The sequence below is a fragment of the Jaculus jaculus genome, chromosome 3 (genome assembly GCF_020740685.1).
Source record: "Jaculus jaculus isolate mJacJac1 chromosome 3, mJacJac1.mat.Y.cur, whole genome shotgun sequence".
Taxonomy (NCBI): domain Eukaryota; kingdom Metazoa; phylum Chordata; class Mammalia; order Rodentia; family Dipodidae; genus Jaculus; species Jaculus jaculus.
Window position 1 is genome coordinate 179,147,653 of NC_059104.1, and position 25,098 is coordinate 179,172,750.

Genomic DNA, 25,098 nt, shown 5'->3' on the forward strand with positions numbered 1-25,098 from the left:
GTGTGTGTGTGCATACGCGTGCATGTGTGAGAGCCCTGTGTGCACACACGCAGAAGCTAAAGGAGGCCCCCGAGTGTCCTCTACCCATGTTCCACCTTACTTCTCTGAGACAGAGTCTGTCACTGAACCTGGAGATGGTCTATTTTTTGTTTTTGTGGTTTTTTAAAGTTTATTTCTAGTTATTTGAGAGAGAATGAGGCAGAGGAAGAGAGAAAGAATGGGCATGCCAAGACCTCCAGCCACTGCAAATGAACTCCAGATGCATGTACCACCTTGTGCATCTGGTTTACATGGGTCCTGGGGAATTGAACCGAGGTCCTCTGGCTGTGCAGGCAAGCACCCTAACTGCTAAGCCATCTCTCCAGCCCCCCAATCTTTTTTGATAGACTAGCTGATCAAGGACCCCTAGCGATCTTTTCTTTGATTCCCCCTCAGCACTAGAGTTACGGACATGGTCACGCTTGGCATTTTACATGGTCCCTGGGAATTGAACTTAGGTCCTAAATGCTTGTACAAGCACTGAACCATCTCTATGGCCCAGAAATGACTAGAAGTCATGTTGTACCTAAAAGATGAGTTTCCAGTGGTCATGGCTTCCTCCCCAAGAGTTATTTCTTCCCTAGTTTCCCCAACTCCAGCCTGTCCCTAGACAGCGGCCTGGATAGCTTGCCTTCCACTCCACAGTCCCGTCGTCTCTGGAGCCCAGCGTGCCTTAGTCGTCTTTCTAGGCACCTCTGGGGATCTCAACATCAGCAAGGCCTTTCATTGCGAAACGTTCAGAGGCCCCAGCTTTACTAACGAAGCATGTCTGTGGTGGGGCTGTCAAAGCGCGTCTTCTCAGCATCTCTGCACACACGCCTCAGCTCATGGTCTGAACCTTCTCTCCCATCCAGGGCCCAAGAACTGGAACTGGAAGACCACCAGAGCAGACTGGAGCAGAAATTAAGAGAGAAGATGCTTAAGGACGGTGGGTTCGGTGACACTGACATGTCAAAGACACCCCACTGCCCCCCAGAAGGACACTTGCAGGGTGTGCTGTAGATCCTAAAATGACCTATTTTTCCTGTCTTGCACAGCCAACCAGCCTGAGATCCTACCTCTTGCCACCTGTGAGAATGGCAGATCTTTCTCTGGGTTAGCACCATTTCTTTAAGAGGGCCGTATTTCTTCCACCCCATGTTTCAGTGGAAACAGAAACTATTTGTTTACTTTTATTTTAAGTTTTTGAACTGTATTTATTTATTTAAGAGATACAGGCAGAAAGAGAGAGAATGGGCAAGCTAGGGCCTCCAACCACTGCAAACGAACTCCAGACATATGCACCACCGTGTGCTTATGTGGGTCCTGGGGAATCAAACCTGGGTTCTTAGGCCTTGCAGGCAAGTGCCCTAACCACTAAGCCATCTCTCCATCCCCTGTTTACTTTTCTTTTTGTATTCATTTCGATTGAGCAGGGTCTTGCTGTGTATCTCAAGCTGAGCTTAAACTCTACATATTCCTGTAGCAGTGTATAAATTGCTTTTCTCATTGCAGTGACTAAACACCTGACTTAAGGGGGTGGGATGGTTTATTTTAGCAGTTTAACAGGATACAGCCCATGTTGGCTTACTGTTTAATAGGACACAGTCCATCATGGCAGGGAAGTTTTGGTGGTGATGGTAGGCTGCTCTGTGGTGGGGGTGTAATGTGGTGTTACGGGGGTCCAAGGAAGTCCTTGAACCCCAAACCCTAGGTTCATTTCTAATTTTAATCAAACAATTGAATCTAAAAAAGACCAAGAAAAATAATTATTAAATTATATTTATTGAGGAAAGTACAGAGCCTAAGAAATTACCAACATGGCTAGAGATCCCATATGGAAGGCCTGGAAAAATTGCAGAAAGAGAGAAAAGAAAGTTCAAGGAACTCCTGCCATGTGGGAAGCTGGAGGGGATAAAGGAGCCCATGTGGAAAGTCAGGGCTGGGGGGCCCTCCTGACTGGGCCTGGGCCTGAGCCTGGGCCAAGCCAGCCCAGGCACAGCTGAGGGAAAACCTCACTCACAGCTGGAAGTTGCCAAGTGGTCAGAGAGCCTGCCCTCTCCTTGCAAAGGTATTTATAGCCTTATAGTGTGGGCTTTCTTCCAGCTCAGGTGAACCAGAGGGACGGTGGGTTGGTTAGGGGCTGTCTCAGGAAGAGGCTAGCCCTAACACCAAGTTCCAGGGGCTGGACTTAATCAACCACAATGTTCACCTCCTTCCCGGGAGGGGTCCTGGTTGTTTGTGGAAGAACAGGTCTGGGGAACTAGGAAAAAGGTAAGAAGTCAGATCATGGGCTGGAGAGATGGCTTAGCGGTTAAGCACTTGCCTGTGAAGCCTAAGGATCCCAGTTTGAGGCTCGATTCCCAGGTCCCACATTAGCCAGATGCACAAGGGGCCCACATGTCTGGAGTTCATTTGCAGTGGCTGGAGGCTCCGGGCGCACCCATTCTCTCTCACTCTCTCTCTATCTGCCTCTTTGTCTGTGGCTCTTAAATAAATAAAAATACACAAAAATATTAAAAAAAATAAGTCAGATCATCTTTGATTTCTAGCAAGTGCAGGCTTTCCTGCCTTTTTCTTACTTCCAGGGGTCCAGTCACCCTAACTGTAGCCCCTTTCAGGGAGAGGTGGAAGGGAGATGGCTGCCTGCTCACATCACAGCAGACTAGGAAACAAAGGCAGGACTGGAATCCCAGGTCCCAGCTCTATGTTTCCAGGCCTGCCCCTCCTCCCAGAGAACCGTTTTCTTCAGCTTGACCTAAGGCAGCTTCTATATTTGTCTTCAGCCGAGCTCATCTTGCACACAAGCTTCCTCCCACTAGTTGTCCCAGAAAACAGGAGCACTTGACCTTTCCCGGTAAAGTTGATCGGATGCAGTCATTTGCACAGTCCTTGTAGGAAATGCTCAATTCTCTCTGGGGTGTCTTAAAAATGGTTTTCTTCTGTTCTCCCTAGAGTGACTGACAGGTTAAGGAGAGAGGCAGCTGAGAAATGCCCACCTGCTATAAAAGTGCCACGGGTACCCCGTAATTCACTGCCCGTGCAAGCAAGGGAGCAGCCATCTGATGATGGGACACGGCTGCGGCGCACCCGGCAAGTCAGAACACCCCCCTCCCATGAGCTCCTTATGCCGCCAGGAGGAGTGAGGAGAGAGAGCCATGGGTTTGAGGCCAGCCTGGCCTGCACAGTCTCAAAACAGCAGAGACTGCATTCCATACAATCAGGGTCTCAGGTGATGGCTCAGTGGTTAAAGGTACATATTTATAAAGAAACCCTGGTGCCCCGTCCCTCTCTCTCACACATACACACATATGCAAATAAATAATTTTAAAAAACAAACAATCTGTCATACAAATGACAATGAAATAGGAGCTACTGCTATAGATAGAAGCCTGTCAGATTGCCTTGCTGTGAGTCCTCAGATATCCTTATGGAAAACATCCTTTTGTTTGGTTTCTTTCTTGTGGGAAAGGTAAGTTGGGGGGGGGGGGGGTATCAAGGTGTGCCTTTATTATTTTTCTCACAAATGTCACCCCCCCCACACACACACACTGAACACATATTCTCCAGGTGAAATCCAAGCTGACCACTCCACAAAGCTTCCCCTTTGTCCTCTAGGGTTTTAGGGGTAGTTCCTGGGTGTTAAATTCGCTTCCCGGAAATCATAGGGCAGAACAAGCCCCAAACATTGGCAAACGCCCACACCAGGAACTCCCTGGGGCCCAATCTTACCTGAGGTCTGATGGTTTTCTTTCTTTCCTTTTTTTTTTTTTTTTTTTTTTTTAGAGAGCCAGAAAGATGAGAAAGACCTGAACGAGGAGCAAGAAATCCTCACAGAGATGATGCACGTGATTGAACAGAGAGACAGACTAGTGGACTCCTTAGAGAAGCAACGCATCCGGGAGAAGGCTGAAGACCAGAGCTTCGAGAACTTCCTCTTCTCCAGGGCCCCTCAGCTGAGCAGGACGTGAGGAACCCATCCTCTCGGGAGCCCAGAACATCCCACTTGCTCACCCAGGCACTGAATGTAGACCCTACTACATTTTTTTTTAATTAAAAATCTCTTCTATGAGTTGGGCATGGTATTTCATGCTATAATCCTAGAACTCAGAAGGCTGAGGCAGGAGGATTATATTGAGTTTGAGGACAGCCTAGGCTACGTGGTGAGTCCTAGACCAGCCCCGAATCCAGAAACAACAACAAAAACCTCTTATGTTTCTCACGCGCACTACAGTTTCCCAAGATTTTTCCAGAGACTAATGAATGGGCTTGGCGGTGTGTGCCGTCGGACAGGCTCTCAGGCTGGAGGTGTTCTTGGCAGGTGACCAGCATTGTTTTCCCTGGAAAGTTCCACCAGGACTCTATTTTCCCACTGCTCATCATCTGCCTTTGCAATTCATTGAGTTACATGTTGTAAGACTAAAGAGCTGCCTTTTCATTAATACATTCTTATTTGTCTTTTTTTTTTTTCCATGGGTGACTGGTTTCCAAATGTCAGAAAGCAGCAGCAGCAGTTTAAAGATTAGGTTAATATTTAAATTGTGTTTCCAGAGAAACAAGAGAAACCTTGAGATTACTGATGACATAAAGCAAATAACTCATATAGCAGGTGTTAATTCAGTCTAGGATGGATTTAATTTACCAGGTGTATTTATGACCCTTAATATAATATTCATAAGCAATGAGAGTTTAATAGAACATGTGAGCCTTAATTTAATTTTATTTTTTTGAAAAAAATAAAACTTTCATTTCATGCCGACAGGGCTATTAGTTTTCACCAAATCCTGTTGGCTTAGAAAAGCTTTTTGTTCCCACAGTGTTCTGTTATAGCCCTGGAATATAATGATAAATGCTGTCAGAAAATGAATGACTTTGAAGTGCTTTTTGAGTAAGTGTCCGTGGTGGCCAAAAGGGGAACCTGCATTTGTTGACAAAACATTGGCAAAGTGGTGCAGCTATAGTGCGGAACCACAGCGAAGTACCAGGCGAGCTGCGTTTGTCAAATGGCTTCTCCTCTTGTGCCCATGACCTCTCTGGAGCAAGGACAAGACCAGGTCTGACTTCCAGGTAATGCTGAGAGCAGAGACTCCATTTATCCAACTCCAAACTGGGCCGTGGATTTTCCTTTTGTGCTGTTTTCAATCCATAAGGAAGGCTGATGGGTGGGGTTGGTGCTCCAGGAGGCTGGGCTTCCTTAGGGCTGTGGATAGTGGAAAGGGGCCCAAAGATGAGAGTATTTTAAATGGCGTGTGTTTACCATTAGAGTTGAAGTTCTCCTTCAGTAGGATTCTGAGCTTGAGCCTGCTATTGACAAGAGACTGAAGAACTGTTTGTTACATCTGGCCACTCTTTTCTGCAAGTGTCTAAATGTGTCATTGGACAAAGATGCTTTGCAGCACTTGGCTCAGACTTGAGACCCTTGGATTTTGTTGTTAGGGAACATGCAGAGGCTTTTTCCTATCTTCCAACAAAAAAACTAGGCCACTTCTGTTTATTTATTTATTTTTATTTATTTGTATATTTGATGGAACTAGGGAATGCAATTTTCTTGTAATTCTGGTTCTCCTGTGCTAGAATTTGGAGAGGAACTTTGAAAATGAAAATATTCGTATATCAGCAGCTTCATGTCTTAGATGCTTGAGGCAGTGAGATGTATCGTATTAAAGATGTAAGAGGCAGCCCGGAGAGATGGCTCTGTGGTTGAAGCCTGATGACTGGAGTTCCCACTCCGACACCCACATAAAGCCAAACACAATTAACACACATGTACCTAATCCCACTGTGTCTACAACGATGGAAGAACTATAAAAATACTGAAGCTCAGGCTGGAGAGATGGCTTAGTGGTTAAGCGCTTGCCTGTGAAGCCTTAGGACCCCCGTTCGAGGCTCGATTTCCCAGGACCCACGAAAGCCAGATGCACCAGGGGGCACATGCATCTGAGGTTCATTTGCAGTGGCTGGAGGCCCTAGCATGCCCATTCTCTCTGCGTCACTCTCAAATAAATAAAATAAACAAAAAAAAAAATTGAACTTGATCATAAAAAGAATCCTGAAGCTCGTGGGTCAGCTAGTCTGGCCTTCCCAGTGGCAAATAACAGGAGACACTCTGTTTCAAAGAAGTTGTCTTCTGACCCTCACATACATGTCATGATGCGCACACATGCCCACACCCCCCACACATACTATACACACATGTAAACACACACACACCAAGATGTATGGAGATCAAAATAATATTTTCAAGCTGGGAATGGTGGCACACACCTTAAATCCCAGCACTCGGGGCAGAAGTAGGAAACTTCTGAGTCTGAGGCCTCCTGAGACGACATACTGAATTCCAAGTCAGCCTGGGCTAGAGCAAGACCCTACCTTGAAAAACCAAAAATAATAATAATATTTTTAGCCACCAGGCATTTAGAAACATGGATACTCAGGAATTAACTTATTGGAAAACACATGTGTAAGTTTAGTTTTCATTCTAGAACAGATAGCCCACCTTTTCTACCAGTTAGGTAAAGTGTACTGTTTGATGACTGCATTTATTCAAAGGAGAATGAGTAAGTGAGAAGCACCCGGGTTGCTATTGTGCAACGGAATTGCCACTTGTCTTAACTTATACTCCCATTTAGAGAGGAAAAAAAAGATTCTTTCAAAAAGGCCAAGAAAGATGGCGATTCTTGGTCCCACTCTTGTGTTGATGTAAGAAGAAAGCAGTTTGTTCACTTTTCCTACAGAGACTTCTGTGTGGTTTAAGGGTTAACCTTATGCAGCCATGTTTAAAACACAAACCTGGTCCTTACCAGTTTCCAGCTCAAGCTGCCTTTCTTTTTTATAGAATATCAATGACTTTCTCAAAAGGATCCAAATCTCGTGACTATCAAACTACTTAAAATGATTTCACTCCTTGCTCATAACAGAGACTATCCCAAAGGACCCTCAGAATGTAAAATATACATTTTGTTGTTGCTGCTTTGTTTTTCGTTTTGATTTTTTTGATGTAGTCTTACTTTAACTCAGGCTGACCCAGAACTCACTGTGTAGCCCAGGCTGGCCTCAAACTCATAGCAATCCTCCTACCTCAGCCTCTTGAGTGCTGAGATTATATAAGCATGAGGCACCCTGCCCTGCTGCTCATCTGCAGTTTGAAGATCGTTTCTATTTTTTTTTTTTATTATTTATTTATTTGAGAGCAACAGACACAGAGAGAAAGACAGAGGGAGAGGGAGAGAGAGAGAATGGGCGCGCCAGGGCTTCCAGCCACTGCAAACGAACTCCAGACGCGTGCGCCCCCTTGTGCATCTGGCTAACGTGGGACCTGGGGAACCGAGCCTCGAACCAGGGTTCATAGGCTTCATAGGCGAGCGCTTAACCGCTAAGCCATCTCTCCAGCCCCGTTTCTATTTTTTTAAATTTATTTATTTATTTATTTGAGAGCTACAGACACAGAGAGAAAGACAGATAGAGGGAGAGAGAGAGAATGGGCGCGCCAGGGCTTCCAGCCTCTGCAAACGAACTCCAGACGCATGCGCCCCCTTGTGCATCTGGCTAACGTGGGACCTGGGGAACCGAGCCTTGAACTGGGGTCCTTAGGCTTCACAGGCAAGCACTTAACCTCTAAGCCATCTCTCCAGCCCTGAAGATCATTTCTATATAGGAAGCATGGACAGGGTTTTGAAGAAAGTACAAAGGGCCTCCCCTGCCCCAGAGGAGCGCGAGGGAAGACAGTCAAGAAATAATGGGAGCAGGGTGTGGTGGCGCACATCTTTAGTCCCAGCACCCAGGAGGCAGAGGTAGGAGGATCACCATGAGTTCGAGGCCACCCTGAGACTATGCAGTGAACTCCAGGTCAGCCTGATCTGGAGTGAGACCCAACTTCCAAAGAAAAAATAAAAATAAAAAGAAGAAAAAAAAAAACAAAAAACATAGGACCCTGAACGGGACAAAATCCAACCTCAGGCTATAGCTCACGATCTCTCACAGATTCAAAACCAAGCCACAGGGCCTATGATTGTTATAAACTCAGAACTTTACCTACGTTGAACTCAGAGCACTGTTCTTAAACGTGCTGTCTCCAGCCACTCCCTCACAGATTTCCCTATTTAGCATTCTCTGAATAACCACGGGGTTCTCCAGCTCTCGGCTGGATGCTGGGATCCACAATGGATTCATCTTCCTCTTCATCTCCAAAGACATACGAAGATCAAGATTAATTGCCACTCCCAAACACAAGGATAAAGGACTCTTTTTTATTTTATTTTATTTTTTTCTTATAAGCACCAGCCTCCTCGCAAAGCCTCATCTCTGCCACTATTGTAGTGTTCCTTCGGCAATAAGAACAAGTTCGTGTTGCTAAAACTGTGAGAAAAATCATATCAGGTTGTACCGATTCATTTAGACCTCGACTTTGGCGGTGTCAGGCCGCCTGGAATCAATCAATGGTGGGATGCAGCATGTTAATTTCAACTGAGAAAGGAAGTGGCAGGTGTTTCCAACTCTGACTGGGCTGCAATGAAATTGATGTTTTCTGTGTCAGGGAGGCGAGCGACAATTCAGTAATGTCTCTCTTCCCAGGAAGCAGATTCACAGGCTTTTCCTTCCAAACTGAAAATGGCAGCATGCCCCGCCCAGGTGGCTGATCAGAAAACGACCTCAGCAGGGCAGAGGTGGCAGGGGGCGGCTGGCACCGCCACCCGACTGCAGAGAATGGCAGTCCTGGATGTGGGGGGCTCCGTGGTTGGGGTTCATTGTCCTGGGAGGCTCACACTCGGGGGAGGGTGTACCGTTTCACCCCACTGTTCGCCATCACTCCTGGCCGCTGAGAACCTTGTAAGAGATTAATTGGCTCCAACAATTGGTAACCATTCACACCAATGGAAACGTGTAATGTGCACAGTGCTCTAAATACTGAAATGAACCAAAAATAAATGGTTTTGTGTCTCGGGAATGAAAACATGTTCACGTGGGCTTGGCCTGGCCCCTCTGCCCCTCTTGAGGGAGCATTCATTTCAGCTCTTTCTTCTTGGTGAACGGGCCTAGACAAAGCCTTCATTTTGTGGGGAGTTGATTTAATGTAGGCGGCTTATTAATTACACCGTGGCACCTGGAAGGGCTTACCTTGCCTCCCTTCCCATTGGCTCTGCGTGGGAGGAGTGGCGTCGGCGGCGGCTCACCTCAAATGCATTCTCTCAACAAAGAAAGCTATTTTCAGGGCTGGGGAAGGGGAAGGACAAGGCTGTCCTTGCCCGGCCTTCCCCGGCTTTGAATCATCTTACCTGGAGAAAGCTGGTTTTGAATTCCACTCACTAACCAGGAACACTCAGAGCTGGCCTCGTCCCTCAGTTCACTCTCTTTTAGGATCAGCCTTGTTTTCCCTCTTCCCGAACCCCAGCACGTTGCAAATCTACAGACTATTCCATACAACACACCAGAGTTGCCACCTCGGGAAGTGAAATGAGTCCTGGGAGGGAGCTCTCACCATCCCACGCGGTAGTCCCCCAATGTGTGAAAGCTTTTGTCTGATTCCCGTGTTTTCATTGACTGTGGAGGAAACATGCATAGTCACCCGTGTGTTGCAAGCACTGACCTACCGAGTAAAGAGCTCCGCCAGTGTTCCCCGGGCACTTTCTGGGGCTCGGCGGACCTCACGCCTCGAGCGGCACGGTCAGCCTTTCTATACCTTGTTAGCGGCAGCTCGCCACCCCTGAGCCTTCGGGGAAGTCTGGGTAGCTTCTAGTTCACTTCTCGAAGAAGGAGGAGGAAGAAGAGGTAGAAACAAACAAAACCCAGCAACATCAACAGAACAGGTGCAAAGCCCTGGATTTGATCATCCCCAGCACCACAAATCAAAGTGAAAACCAAACAAAAAGCATAGCATCCCAGCTCTCTTCAGAGCTCCCCCCCCCCCCCATCACAGTGGCACTTGTGAATTAAGCTGGGCCCAGCTGTCAGGTGCGATCATAATCTCTGCCTGTTTATTATCCCCATCTAATCCTGAAAGCAAAATCCTTAAGGTAAGCATTAGCCACATTTTCAGAGGATGAGACTGAGACACGGAGAGATCCAGGAACTCACCTTGGGTAGTTCAGGGACAAAGAAAGGACCAGACCCAGCTGTGGCCTGGAGAGCCTCAGCCCCTGACCTCCGGGCTGCACAGCCTGGCTCCGCACCCCATGGAGCCCTCTGCTTTATGTTACCAGCTTCTTCCCTTCCTGTCTGGGGTGGGATTCCATCGCAACCCCTTTAAGAAAGCTCTCGGGCCCCCTCTGCGAGGGGCCGTCTGGGAACAGAAGCCCACTCTGCTACTTTAACACAGGATTTTATTTCTATGCTGCTTCCAAATACTCACTCTAACATGTAAATGATGGTTCAAAACGGTTAAGAAACCAGACTCTGGGGCTGGAGGGATGGTTTAGCAGTTAGGTGCTTGCCTGTGAAGCCTAAGGACCCTGGTTCGAGTCTCGATTCCCCAGGACCCATGTAAGCCAGGTGCACAAGGTGGCATATATGTTTGGAGTTAGTTTGCAGTGGCTGAGGGCCCTGGCGTGCCCATTCTCTCTCTGTCTGCCTCTTTCTCTGTCACTCTCAAATAAAAATCAACAACAACAAAAAAGAAACCAAACATTGTCACATCTCCTGGTGTGAATGAATATGAGTATGATCTTCTTGGGAGATGACTCCTTTATCCCTGGTGGCCAAATGCTCATGACACAGTAGTAAACCCTGAGAGATGCTTTCACCTAAGATTAACATACAAGATCAGGCTGTGCATGGTGGCGCATTCCTTTAATCCCAGCACTTGGGGAGGCAGAGGTAGAAGGACCGCCATGAGTTCGAAGCCACCCTGAGACTACATAGTGAATTCCAGGTCAGCCTGGGCTAGAGTGAGACCCTACCTCGAAAAAACCAGCAAAAAAAAAAAGGAAGAAAAAAAGATCAGGGCTAGAAAGATCACTTAGCAGTTGAAGTGTTTGTCTGCAAAGCCAAAGGACCCAGGTTTGATTCCCTAGGTGTGCTGGTTTGACTCAGCTGTCTCCCATAAACTTAGGTGTTCTGAATGCTAGGTTCCCAGCTGATGGAGATTTGGGAATTAATGCCTCCTGGAGGCAGTGTATTGTTGGGGGCGGGCTTATGGGTGTTATAGCCAGTTTCCCCTTGCCAGTGTTTTGCACACTCTCCTGTTGCTATTGTCCACCTTATGTTTGCCAGGGGGTGATGTTCACCCTCTGCTCATGCCATCGTTTTCCCCTGCCACAGTGGAGCTTCCCCACAAGCCTGTAAGTCAAAATAAACCTTGTTTTTCCCACAAGCTGCTCTTGATTGGGTGATTTCTACCAGCAATGCAAACCTGACTGCAACAATAAAGTGGTACCAGGAATGGAGCTGTTGCTAGACACCTGACCGTGTGGCTTTGGCCTTTTGGAGCTGATTTTCAAGAGGAATGTGGAAGAATTTGAAACGTTGGCCTAAGAGATGTCTTGCAGTATTGTAAGTACAGCTTGATGGACTATTCTGAACAGGGTTTAAAGATCTGAATGCAGTAAGAACTATGGACAGTGATGTTTGGCTTATGAGGGTAAAAAAGAGCTTTGCTTAGACTGGGCTAGAGGCAGTTTGTGTGAAAAGTTTGCTGTTAGGCCTGTGTCCTGAGAAGATTTGCGGGTTGTTTTGCATAGAAATGAACTGGTGTGAGGAGAGGGATATGGCACAGAAAGAAAAATCTTTGGGTGAATTGATGCCTGTTCAGCTACAATTGAGAGATTACAGCCTTTGAGATTGGGCCAGTTGACCTGCACTGGGGCAACAGAAAGAATGTCAACTCTTTTGAAGGGGCCTGAGTGCTCAAGGAATGTCCTGTTCTTCAAAGTCTGCTTTATTCCCCCCCGCTGAATTAACAAATTGGCACCCTACTTGGCGTTGTGGAGTATAAGAAATGCAGGAAAGAGAGGATCATTGAGTTTGCAACACAGTCTTATGTTTTGGAAATGGCCACGGGCAGAGTGAAGCAGGTTTGCTGGATGCCTGCATGGAGATCCCATGGGGCCATGAGGATGAACCATGGATTGCAATGGAGACACAGTGGAGATGCCAGGACCATGAGATGACTGCTAAGGAGAGCTGCTGGGCCCAATGAAGTTTTCCAGGATGGTGAGTAGCCTAGCTGGAGGGACGGAATTGGAACTCCAGAGACTTGTTGCTGGTTAGAATTATTGGACTTGGGGACTTGTCACTGACTAGAGTTGTTGGACTTGGAGCTACAGAGTTTGGTGTTTGCCCTGCTTAAATCATGTATTGCTTGAGTATTTCTTTGCTATGCCCAATGCCATCTTTTGCAATGTGAATGTTTATTCTGTGCCATTATGGGTTTTTTGAGTTAAAAGATCTTGGACTATGGGGATGTATGAATATCATTGGAATTGATTTAAAAAAAAAACAACTATGGGGACTTTTAAATTTGGATGAATGCATTGTATTTTATATCATGTATGGTTATCAGTTTATGGAGGCCAGGGGTGGAATGTGGTGGTTTGATTCAGGTGTCCCCCATAAACTTAGGTGCTCTGAATGCTAGATTCCCAGCTGATGGAGATTTGAGAATTAATGCCTCCTGGAGGCAGTGTATTACTGGGGGCGGGCTTATGGGTGTTATAGCCAGTCTCCCCATGCCAGTGTTTGGAACACTCTCCTGTTTCTATTGTCTACTTTATGTTGTTCAGGGGTGATGTCCACCCTCTGCTCAGGCCATCGTTTTCTATGTCATCGTGGAGCTTCCCCTTTGAGCCTGTAAGCCAAAATACACCTCTTTTTTTCCCCACAAGCTGCTCTTGGTTGGGTGGTTTCTACCAGCAATGTGAACCTCACTGTAGCACCAGGACCCATGTAAGCACAAGGTGGCACATGTGCCTGGAGCTCAGTTGCTGCACCTGAAGGCCTTGGTGCACCCATTCTCTCTCTCCAACAAATAAAATAAATAAATTTTTAAATAAACATACAGGATCACACCATGGTCCTAAGAGAACATGGTGATGCATGCCTATAATTCCAGTGCTTGGGAGGTAGAGGAGGAGGTGGAGAAGCAGGAAGGTCAGGAGTTCAAAGTCATCCTTAGCTATATAATGAGTTCAAGACCAGCCTTGGTAACATGAGAGTCTGTCTCAAAATTGGAGGCTGGAGAGATGGCTCAGTAGTTAAAGATGTTTGCTTGCAAAACCTGTTGGCCCCAGTTTGATTTTCCAGTACCCCTGTAAGGTCAAATTCTCAAAGTGGCTCATGCAGTTGGAGTTTGTTTGCAATGGTAAGAGACTCTGGTGTGCCCATTTCTCTCTCTCTCTCTCTCTCTCTCTCTCTCTCTCTCTCTCTCTGTTTGCAAATAAATAAAAATATTTTTCAAATGTAGGAGGGGCTAGGTAGATGGTTGAACAGTTGAAGGTGCTTGCTTACAAAGCCTGAGGCCCTGGGTTTGAATCCTCAGCACCCACATTAAGCCAGATGTACAAAGTAGCACATGTGTCTAGAGTTCATCTGCAGTGGTAGGATGGCCTGGCATGCCCATTGTTTCTCTCTAACTGCTTCTTTCTCTTTCTTCTACACTGAAATAAATAAATAAAATACCTTTAAAATATGACAGCTTAGTCAGCACTGCAATATCTCTATCACACCTTCCAAGGCCTAGGGCCCATTGCAGAAGAGGTGGTGGAAAGAATGTAAGAGCCAAAGGAAGGGTAGGACTCCTTACAATGTGCTCCTCCAGACACAAAATGGCCTGGATATCCATGACCTCACAGTGCCTGACACTGCCTACACCAGACCTTCATAATAGGAGGAAAAGATGATGACATCAAAATAAAAGAGAGACTGATTGAGCCAGGCATGGTGGCGCACGCCTTTAATCCCAGTACTGGGAGGCAGAGAGAGGAGGATCACTGTGAGTTCGAGGCCACCCTGTGACTCCATAGTGAACTCCAGGTCAGCCGTCAGCCAGGGCTAGAGTGAGACCCTACCTTGAAAAAGAAAAACAAACAAACAAACAAACAAATAAAAAAGACTGATTGAGGGGGGCAGGGATATGATGAAGAGTGGAGTTTCAAAGGGACAAGTTGGGGGGAAGGGAGGGAATTACCATGGGATATTGTTCACAATCATGGAAGTTGCCAATAAAAAATAATAAATTAAAAAATAGGAGCTTAGAAGATGTCAATTGGTAAAGTGCTCGCTGTATAAGCATGATTCCCTGATTCAGCTTCCTAGCACCCACAGAAGAAAAAGGAGGTGTGGCAGAATCATCTTAGTACTAGGGAGGCAGAGACAGGAGAATCCCTGTGGCTTACTGGCTAGCTAGACTAGCCAAATGGGTAATCACTGAGAGATCCTGTCTCAAAAAAAAAAAAAAAAATGAGGTCCGGAAAAATGGCTTAGCGGTTAAGGTGCTTGCCTACAAAGCCAAAGGACCTTGGTTCAATTCCCCAGCACCCACATAAGCCAGATGCACAAGGTGGTGCATGTATCTGGAGTTGGTTTGCAGTGACTAAAAGCCCTGAAGTGCCCATTCTCTCTTTCTCAAATAAATAATAAAATATTTTTTTAAATGAGGTGGAGAGTGATTGAGGAAGACACCCAGACTTGACCTCTGACCTCCACAGGCTCTTGCACATGCCTGTGCCTGCACACGCACCCACACACATCCATGCACTTACACCACACACATAAGAACTAAAAGTAAACAAATAAATAGAAAACTAAAAGGGTACTAGACGCCAGGACAGCCAAGAGCACAGGAGCAAGGGAAAAGAAAGGGACTGGCGAGTGTTCAGGACATCACCAATGATGCGGGAATTGCTCTCAGGCCTCTCCACTGTGCACAGGAGCAGGAAGAGCCAGGAGAAAGAGGTGGGCAGCAGCCTGTGTGGCATCAGAACGAACAGTTGGGCATCAGTAACATGTAACTTCAGCATCCTCACCCCTACAATAGAAAATTATATAAATATATATATATGTATATATATGTACGTATATAATTATATACATATGTATGTCTTTATATAATCTTCAGTGAATAATTAGAAATCAGCAATTGGAGAAGAAACGATGAGCACCCTCATTCAAAACACAGTGACCAGGGGTAAGTGTCAGTCATTCAGGACTCTAGTTCTAGGTCTGTCACTGTCCACTAGATGCCACTGAGCAACTCAGTTGTGCCTCGAGGTTTTCACCTGTGAACTGAGGCCAATCGCCCCTCCAGCCTCCCTCCAGGGCTCTTAGCAAGAGACAGTCTGCAACGCAGAGTCTCGAGTTTGAAACCGGAAATGGCTCATGTCTAACTCTGTAATTGGGAGGTCGGCTCACATTCCAGCAGAGCCAGAGAGCCACGTGTTTGACCTCAGCAGAACGGGCAGTTTCCTCCACGGGAGCTGTAAGCGGTCACCAGGCCAAGGTGCAGACGCCTTCCAGAACTCTCCTCTCTCCAGGGTCACCTGACTCACTGACATGCCTGTGACTATCTCTCTGGATTGGCCTGTGCTGATCAGCTGTCCAGCCTCTTGCCGGCTCACATTTGGTGGCCGTCACTTTCTCAGTGCTGGGACAGATGCCTCACCAGACACAGTTTATGGGAGAAAAGTGGTTTATTTCAGGCTTACAGAATCTAGGGGAAGCTTCCTCATGGTGGCAGAAGCCGGCTGTCTTCCATACATCCACAGCACAGGAACAGCCAGAGCTCAAACTCACTGTGTACACACCTCAGGGCTGGACTGCAGGGTCCCCCGCTAAGTAACACCTCCTCTGCCGGCTTGGAGACAAGTCACAAGCTTAACCTTAATCAAAATTCCCCTAGAAAAAGCCGGACGTGGTGGCGCACGCCTTTGATCCCAGCACTTGGGAGGCAGAGGTAGGAGGATCGCCGTGAGTTCTAGGCCACCCTGAGACTGCATAGTGAATTCCAGGTCAGCCTGGGCTAGGGTGAGACCCTACCTCGAAAAACAAACAAACAAACAAAAATCCCTGAGAAAAATAAAGTCTGTTTTTTTTTTTTTTTAAGGAAGGAAGGAAGGAAGGAAGGAAGGAAGGAAGGAAGGAAGGAAGGAAGGAAGGAAGGAAGGAAGGAAGGAAGGAAAAAAAAAAAGGGCTGGAGAGATGGCTTAGCAGTTAAGGCATTTATGTGCAAAGCCAAAGGACCATGGTTCGCCTCTCCAGGACCTATATAAGCCAGATACATATGGGGGCGCACGAGTCTGGAGTTTGTTTGCAGTGGCTGGAGGCCCTGGCGCGCCCATTCTCTTTCTCCCTCTCTCTCTCAAATAAATAAATAAAAATAATATATAAAAATATATATTATATGACATATAATATATAAAAAATATTTTTTTTTAATTCCCTGAGGCTGTGGTAGACATACATTCACATCCAAACCACCAGGTTAGCCAACAGTGCTTCAAGTCTGCCCCTCTGTTTCCTGAAGATGCCATCTGGAGATTGAATTCCCTCTTACTCCTAGAACTAAGGTTTCCCGCGTCCCCCCTGAGCGGAAGCGGCTGGGGCCTGAACAGTTTTATGTCTCTCGCAGCAAAGGTGGATGCAGGCGCGCTTCCTGGCTGGCCCCACCTAGCTGCAGCTGGGTGTGGGAGGGAGCGGTGACAATGGCAGTGAGTTGGAGATCAGATCTCCCGTGTGCCCTCAGTGGCCTGCGTCATGGGCCACGCGCCAAGAGCAGCGCCGGCGTCCCAGATGTTCTCGCTCGCCCAGCTGCGGCTTGGGTGGCTCACCCCTACTTTGATTTGTCCTAAAAGCGTCAGCTTGTCTGCTGCTCCCAAACGTGTTCTCAGTGGCGTGGCAGCTCTGGATTTCAGAGCTCTGCCTCTGCGACTGGCAGTACTCAGAGAAGGAAATCCCTCCGCCAGCCCACTAGGAGAGTGCTGGAGGCTAGATCAGAACATCATCTGCTTTCAGGAACTTGGGACACGGGCTGGAGAGATGGCTCAGCGGTTAAGCACTTGCCTATGAAGCCTAAGGACCCCAGTTTGAGGCTTGATTCCCCAGGTCCCACGTTAGCCAGATGCACAAGGGGGCGCACACGTCTGGAGTTCGTTTGCAATGGCTGGAGGCCCTGGCGTGCCCATTCTCTCTCTCTCTCTCTCTCTCTCTCTCTCTCTCTCTGCCTCTTTCTGTTGTCTGTTGCTCTTTCTGTTGTCTGTTGCTCCCAAATAAATAAATGAATAAAATAAAATAAAAAAAGAACTTGTGACTCCATCAGCCATTTGTGTAGTGTGTCCTCAAAAACATCCCACCACGCCTTTAATCTTGAGGCAGAGGTAGGAAGATGGCCATGAGTTCGAGGCCACCCTGAGACTACAGGCCACCCTGAGACGACATAGTGAATTGCAGATCAGCCTAGGCTACAGCAAGACCCTACCTCGAGGAAACAAACAAAAAAAAACCAAACCAAACCAAACAAAATCCCACCCTTGGGCTGGAGAGATGGCTCAGGGGTTAAAAGTGCTTGCTTGCAAAGCCCAGTGACCTGGGCTCAAGACCCCAATACCCAAGTAAAGACAGATGCACAATGTGGAGCATGCATCTTGAGTTCCTTTACATTGGTAAAAGGGGAGGGGGAGGCTTAGACCTAAAGAAAAGGAAATGGCTTAGCCAGTGAAGGCACTTGCCTGAAAAGCCTAAGGACCCAGGTTCACTTCCCCAGAACCCACATAAGCCAGATGCAACAAGTAGCACATGTGTCTGGAGGCTCAGGTGCACCCATATTCATTTTTTCTCTCTCCCCCCACTTTTTCTCTCCCTCCTTTCTCTCTGTCTCTGAAATAACTAGATAAATAAAAAAAAAAGAAATTCAGAGCTCCTGCCCTGTTGGGAAGGAGTGGGGTTCCTAGAAAATGGGAAAGCCTACCCTGAGACCCATGGGCTTGGGGCTGAACTGGTCATTTTAGTGCTGTGTTTAGGTGGGATGGGGGAGTGTGTCGAGATCTCTGGGAGGGGCAGTCACCCCAGGAATCTTAATCTGCCAGGAATGGGGTGGTGGTCTCTCCTAGAAAAGGGGAGCTCCTCTGGGGCAGAAGGGAGAAGAAAGGCTAGATCCTTCTGACATTTCTGACCCCTCCTGTGAAATGACCCTGACTCTCCCCCACAGACCCAGGGACACTCCTCACTGTTACCCTAAACTTCCTCATCATCCAGGTCTACAGAGACACCCACGTGACATCACAGGTGTGTTAGTGCCCCTAGGACTGTTGTCACAAAGGACCACAAATTGGATGGCTCAGAAGAGTGGAAGTTAAATTTTTTCTCCCCCAGGGGGGAAAGGTCAGAAGTGCAAAAACCAGGAGTCTGTCAAGCTTAGTTCCTTTGAGATTCTAGATGAAGATCCTTCCTTGCTCTTGCCAAGCAATCCTGAGCTTGTAGACAGGTGATGCCAGGAGCCTTCTTCCTGGGGTTCTCATTATCCCCCTCTGGGTGTTTCTACATCTACACCCTCCTCTTTCCATAAAGACATGTCTTCCTAGATTAGGTACCCGCTGTACCTCACAGAGGACATGCTCACTGGCAGACTGACCTTCAGAGACCATCACTAAACATCCCAGTCTCTATAGACCTGAGGTCACACTGATTCTATCGTCAATGACCCTATTTCCAAATAAAGTCCTCTTCTGATGTACTAGGACTTAAAGCATTTTTAAAATATATATATTTTTAATTTTTTTAGGTAGTCTCAGGCTGGCTGTGAATTTATGGTGGTCCTCCTACCTCTGCCTTCCGAGTGCTAGGATTAAATGTGTGGGCTACCACGCCCAGCTGGACTTCAGCATCTTTTTGTTCAGGGGCCACTATTCACCCATTCACATTTAGGAAAACCTTTCTCCAATGAAAACCTTTTGAGTTTGCCCTTCATTCGTTTTGAGGTGACTGGTTTACCTCCACCCTGAGCTCCTAAGCATACAATAGAAACTAACATTGCAATAAAAAGAAAACAGTGTAACAGAGAAGCCGACAGATACATGACAAATGGAGATTACATACACAGTTTATGACATCTGCATGAATGGAGTGCGCCCATGCCAATTTTCTCTCCATTGTCTTGATACTTACAGCTTGCTTTTGTAATAGTTACCATGTAATGATTACATGGTCACCCATTTATCAAAGTCTAATGTCAATTGTTTACTTCTTACCAAATAATGACGTATTGCAATTTGATTTATATGTTTTTTAAACCCTAGCAATACACTATTTTATATAGCGACTCTGATTTCAAATTTCCCATATCTTCTCTCTCTCTGACAATCTCACTGGCTAGCCTGGGACCCAGTGTGGAGATGGTGCAGAGATTACAGGTGTGTGGGACCATGGCTGAATTATTCTTTCGTTCCTCATTCTTCCCTTTAACATCATGATTCTCTCTGGGGTGATGAGTAAAATAAAAACAAAGCAATGTAAATGAAAACTCTAGTTAGAGAGATGTTTTTGTGCTTAAGGCTCCTGCCTGCAAAGCCAAAGTACCTCAATTCAATTCCCCAGGACCCACGTAAGCCAGATGCACAAGGGGGCGCATGCGTCTGGAGTTGGTTTGCAGTGGCTGGAGGCCTTGGCACACTCATTCTCTTCCTCTCTCCCTCCCTCTCTCTCTTTTTTCCTCATTCTCTCTCAAATAAAGAAATAAAAATAAAATATGAAAAAAGAGAAAAAGAAACTTGATTTCCCTTTTGCCATAGTCTTTCTTTGTACTTGAATCAGCTACTGACTTTGTCTCAGTGGGTTTTTTTTTTTTTTTTGCATGTGTAGTATATGTGTGTGCATGATAGGTGTAGGTAAACATATTTGTATACTTGTGTGTATACATGCACATGCATGTGGAGGTCAGAGGTTGATGTTGGGTGCCTTCCTCTATCACTTCCCCTCCTCATCTTTATGAGACATGGCCTCTCACTGAACCTGCAACTCTCTGATTTGGTTGACCAGATAGCCTACAAGCCCCAGGGATCTCTTTCCTCCTCCTCCCCAGCACTGGGATTATAGGCACATGCCGCCAGACCCTGGCTGTTATGCGGGTACTGATAATGCAAACTCAGGTCCTCATGCTTCTGCAGCAAGCACTGTGCCCACCGAACCATCTCTCCATCCCCACGAGCCTGTGGATTTTTCTAGTGCCATGGGACTAAGAAGAAGATGACAGTCAAAGGGATCCTGCAGAGCGTGTAGCCCCATGGCTTCATGTTAGAAATTAACCATTGTGCGATAAATGTTCATTGGAGTACAGTATACACACATAAAGATGTTCAAAACCTCAAGTGTAAAGTACATTGATTGTGGTAATTTGAATGTGATGCCCCCCCCATAAACTCATGTGTTCTGAATGCTAGGCTCCTAGCTGGTGGCAGTTTGGGAACCGGAGCCTCCTGGAGGAGATGTGTTGTTGGGGGTGGGCTTATGGGTGTTATAGCCAGTTCCCCCTTGTCAGTGTTTGGCACACCCTCCTGCTGATGTTGTCCACTCGATGTTGGTCAGGAGGTGATGTCCAGCCTCTGCTCATGCCATCTTTTCCCCTGGCATCTGAGAGCTTCTCCTGAAGTTTGTAAACCAGAATAAACCCTTTCCTCCTACAAGCTGCTTTTGGTTGGGTGTTTTGTACCAGTAATGAGAAGGTAACCATAACATTGATTTTTTAAAAATGGACATGTACTGTACGCAGTACTCAGGTCAGGAAAGAACATTGGTTCCAGCTGTTTCTTTTTTTTCTTCCTTTTCTTTTCTTTTTTTTTTTTTTTTTTTTGGTTTCTCAAGGTAGGGTTTCACTACAGCCCAGGCTGACCTGGAATTCACTATGGAGTCTCAGGGTGGCCTTGAACTCACGGCGATCCTCCTACCTCTGCCTCCCAAGTGCTGGGATTAAAGGCGTGTGCCACCACACCTGGCTCTTCCATTCTTTTATAAAATATTTAATTATTTATTTGAGAGAGAGAGAGAGAGAAAGAAAGGCAGAGAGGGAGAGAGAGAAAATATGAGCGCATCAGGGCTTCTAGCCACTGCAAACATACTCCAGACGCATATGCCACCTTGTGCATATGGCTTACATGGGTTCTAGGGAATCAAACCTGGATCTTTTCGCTTCACAGGCAAGCACCTTAATGGCTGAGCCATCTCTCCAACCCTTGCTTTTTATGTTACTAACAACATATTTTGTTTGTTTATTTATTTATTTAGTTAGTTAGTTATTTGAGAGCAACAGGCACAGAGAGAAGGACAGATAGGGGGAGAGAGAGAGAATGGGCGCGCCAGGGCCTCCAGCCACTGCAGACGTACTCCAGACACATGCGCCCCTTTATGCATCTGGCTAACGTGGACCTGGGGAACCAAGCCTCGAACTGGGGTCCTTAGGCTTCACAGGCAAGCGCTTAACCACTAAGCCATCTCTCCAGCCCAACAACATGTTTTGTATGGATGCATTATGTGTTGGTACCCTCTTTTCCCTTGCCCCTGCCCCCATTTTGTTGAGGACGCTCCTCAGTGGGGTTGCAGGTATTCCCTATGGGGCTATAGTTTATGCGTTGTGGGAGCAACAGTCAGTTATTTTGAGGGAGGGCATGCATCTGGGCATAATTTCTCAACCTATGGCTCTTACAATCTTTCTGCCCCCTTTTCGGCAAAATTCCCTGAGCAGAGGTGGGTGAGTCTTAAGCGTACGTCAGTGATGAGCTCTTAGGAGCCTCTGGATGTCTGCTTTGGTAGGCATTGAGTATCCTCAGGGTCTTTCTCCTCACCCTGGCGCTGATTATCAGGTTCAACATGGAAGCAGCGCTCATGCTTGTCTCCCCGATTCCTCTGTGGTTTCAGCTGTGGCTTGGCTGCATTGCGAGAGGTAGTTTATCTTGAGGCAGGATCACATTCTAGTCCATACTTACCTGGAACTCATTCTGTAACCTAGGCAAGCCTTGAACTCACAGCAACCCTCCTACCTCAACTTCGAGAGTGCTTGGAATAAAGGAATGAGCCGTCAGGCCCAGCTGTTGTTTTTTGTTTGTTTGTTTTTGTTTCTACTCAGCATTATGTTGTGAGCTGCATTCCTACTGCTGCTTCTGGTGGCCAGTTACTCCTTCTTTCTGTGATTGTCACAATTTACTGAACTGTTACTAGGCATTCGAATGGTGCTGCTAGGAATCTAGAACGTGTGTCCGGATGTGGCCATGAACCCTTGTGTGGGTATAATTTACACTCAAAGCTGCTGACCGTGAGGAACGCGTGACGTCAGCTTTGGCGGTGACAGCCTTGGCTTCACCTTATGGGTGTGGAAGATACCAAAGGGAAAGTGCTTTATCTCACATCATCTAAAGTGGTGGTTACCTTCTCCTTGCTGTGACCAAATACCTGACAAAGGCCAGTTTCCGTCAGGAAAGTCTTATTTGTCTCACAGTTTGAGGCGACAGTCCATAATGGTGGGACGGCATAGCAGCAGGAGCTTGAGGCAGCGGGTCCCATTCAGTCCATAGTGAGGAAGCAGAGAGCGAGAGCTAGAGAGAGAGAGAGAGAGAGAGAGATGAATGCTGCTGCTCAGCTTTCTTCCTTCTTTTTTTATGAGGTAGGGTCTCACTCTAGCCCAAGCTGACCTGGAATTCACTCTGGAGTCTCAGGGTGGTCTCGAACTCATGGCGATCCTCCTACCTCTGCCTCCCAAGTGCTGGGATTAAAGGTGACCATCAACACGCCCTGCTCTTTCTCCTTTTTTATCTGGTCTGGGATCCCATCCTGTGGAATGGTGCTACTCACAGTTAAAGTGGATCTGCCCACCTCAGCCTCATCAATAGAACCCCTCACGGGCATGCCCAAAGACTTGTTTCCTAGGTGATTTTAGGTGCTGTTGAGTTGGCAATCCATGTAAGCCATCAAGTGTAGCTTCTGAGGGCTGGAGGGGCAGCTCAACAGTTAAAGTGTTTGCTTGCAAACCTTAATGACCTGAGCTGGATTCTCCAGTATCCACATAAAGCCAGATGCACAAAGTGGCGCATATGTCTGGAGTTCATCTGCAGTGGCTAGAGGCCCTGGAGTGCTCATTCTCTCTCTCTCTCTCTGCTTTTCTCTCTTGCAAATAAAATAAGATGAAAAAAATAAAAAGCTAGTTTCCGAGCCAGAACTGGAACCTGGGTTGTTTTGCTCCAGCTTGACCAGACCTGGAGCTCAAGGGGAGCTCTGCCTGGATCTCAGAGAGTCCTACAGCACACACATTCAGTCCCTGAGCGTCCTGGCTGGACAGAGCCAATGACAGTTGTTCTGTGCGGCCATCACTGTGAACACGGACCTAGAGTGCCTTGAGCTCTAGCGGGCTGTCCTTTGCAGCCATGTAGGACCGTGCACAGCACGCTGTCTCTTGACAAGCATAACTTGGAACTCGAGTGCCGCACCCCTGGGTGAGGAGCTTGCTCTTGTGTTATCTCACCCTCCAGCCCCAGATCTGCGCACGCCTGCAAGATTCTAAAAGCATCACGGCAAAGGAGAGGGGCTGGACTCTAAGTGAGCAAGGGGGATGAAGAATAAATGCTTCTTGAAGGATCCATGGAAATGGATGACTCCAGCACCGATCCATAGTTTTCTTCTTAATTTTTTTGTTTATTTTTATTTATTTATTTCAGAACAACAGAGAGAGAGAGAGAAAGAGGCAGATAGAGAGAGAGAGAATGGGCACGCCAGGGCCTTCAGCCATTGCAAGTGAACTCCAAACATGTGCGCCCCCTTGTGCGTCTCTGGGGAATCGAGCCTCGTACCGAGGTCCTTAGGCTTCATGGGCAAGCGCGTAACCACAAAGCCATCTCCCCAGCCCCCGACCCATAGTTTTGTAGAATACAAGTAAAAGAAAGGCAAGAAAAATAAAATACACATGCATTCAAAATATAAACTGGCTGTTTTCGTACAAAACGGGCACCAAATTACATTGTAGAGTGTTTACCCAGCATGGTATGAAGCCCTGGGTTTGAATCCCAGCACCACATAAACCAGGTACTGGCAGCACATGCCTGTGATCCCAGCATGTGGGAGGAAAAGGTAGGAGGATCAGGAATTCTAGGTGATCCTTGCATTGCATAGCCAGTTTGAAGCCAATTTAGGATTCACCAGACCTTGTCTCAACAAGTAAAATTTAAAACTGCATTACTAAGTTGCCAGTAAATATTTTTAAAGTTATTTATTTAGTTGTGTGTGTGCGCACATCAAGGTCTTTTGCTGCTGCAAATGAACGCCTGTCTGACTTTCATGTGGGTGGGTGGATCCTTGGGCTGACAGGCTTTGTAAGTAAGTGCCTTTAACTGCTGAGCCATCTCGCAGTCCCTAATATTAACATTTCTAATAGCACAATTTCTATATCCCTATCTTCACAGATTAATAACAAGATCAGGGTTGGTGCTGGTTTATGGACTACACATTAAGTGGCACCAGTTTATAATCCACCACTCATTCCCCAGTGGCCTTTCTAGAGATTGATGATTAACCCAGAGAGCGGTTTGTGGAACAGTGAGGCCCCAGGAACCATTCACACCCATACAGGTTTGCTGCCTGCACTAAAAGGCTTTTGTTTTTCTGTCTTCATTTCAAAAGACTCTCATCCAAGACAAGAAGAGCTGCAAACAATTTTATTCTTCTTTTTAAGAACTCCCCTCCCAATTGCATTGAGGTGAACACAAAACCCTTTTCAGAGACAGAGTTGCATATGTCTTAGGCTGGCTTTGCACTCACTATGTAGCTGAGAAAGATCTTGGAATTGTGACCCTCTTGCCTCTGCCTTGTGGGATGAGATTAGGGCATGTACCGCCGCTCCAAGTTTATGTGGTGCTGCAGATTGAACCAGGCCTTCGTGCGTGCTGGGCAAGCACTCTACCAACTGAACTACGTCCTCAGTTCCACCTACTTTCCAACTGTTAGTATTAAAGACTTTCCTCTCAGGCTGGAGAGATGGCTCAGCAATTGAGGCACTTCTCTGTAAAGCCTAAAGACCGTGGTTCCATTCCCCGGTACCCACATAAAGCCAGATGTACAATGTGGCACACACATCTGAAGTTCGTTTGCAGGGGCTAGAGGCCCTGGCATTCCCATTCTCTCTCT

General features: G+C 46.8%; 1 protein-coding gene across 8 annotated transcripts in view; it reads left to right on the plus strand.

Annotated features, from left to right (window-relative positions):
- The window catches only part of Mical2 (microtubule associated monooxygenase, calponin and LIM domain containing 2), a 236,690-nt gene extending 232,224 nt beyond the window's left edge, over nt 1-4,466 (plus strand). For all 8 annotated transcript variants that reach the window (XM_045144944.1, XM_045144945.1, XM_045144946.1 and 5 more), the window contains 2 exons: nt 894-967; nt 3,805-4,466. In XM_045144944.1, coding sequence (XP_045000879.1) covers nt 894-967; nt 3,805-3,989 — 259 coding nt within the window. In that variant the 3' untranslated portion in view covers nt 3,990-4,466. The remainder of the gene's footprint in view (nt 1-893; nt 968-3,804) is intronic.
- Nucleotides 4,467-25,098: the final 20,632 nt, after the last annotated feature.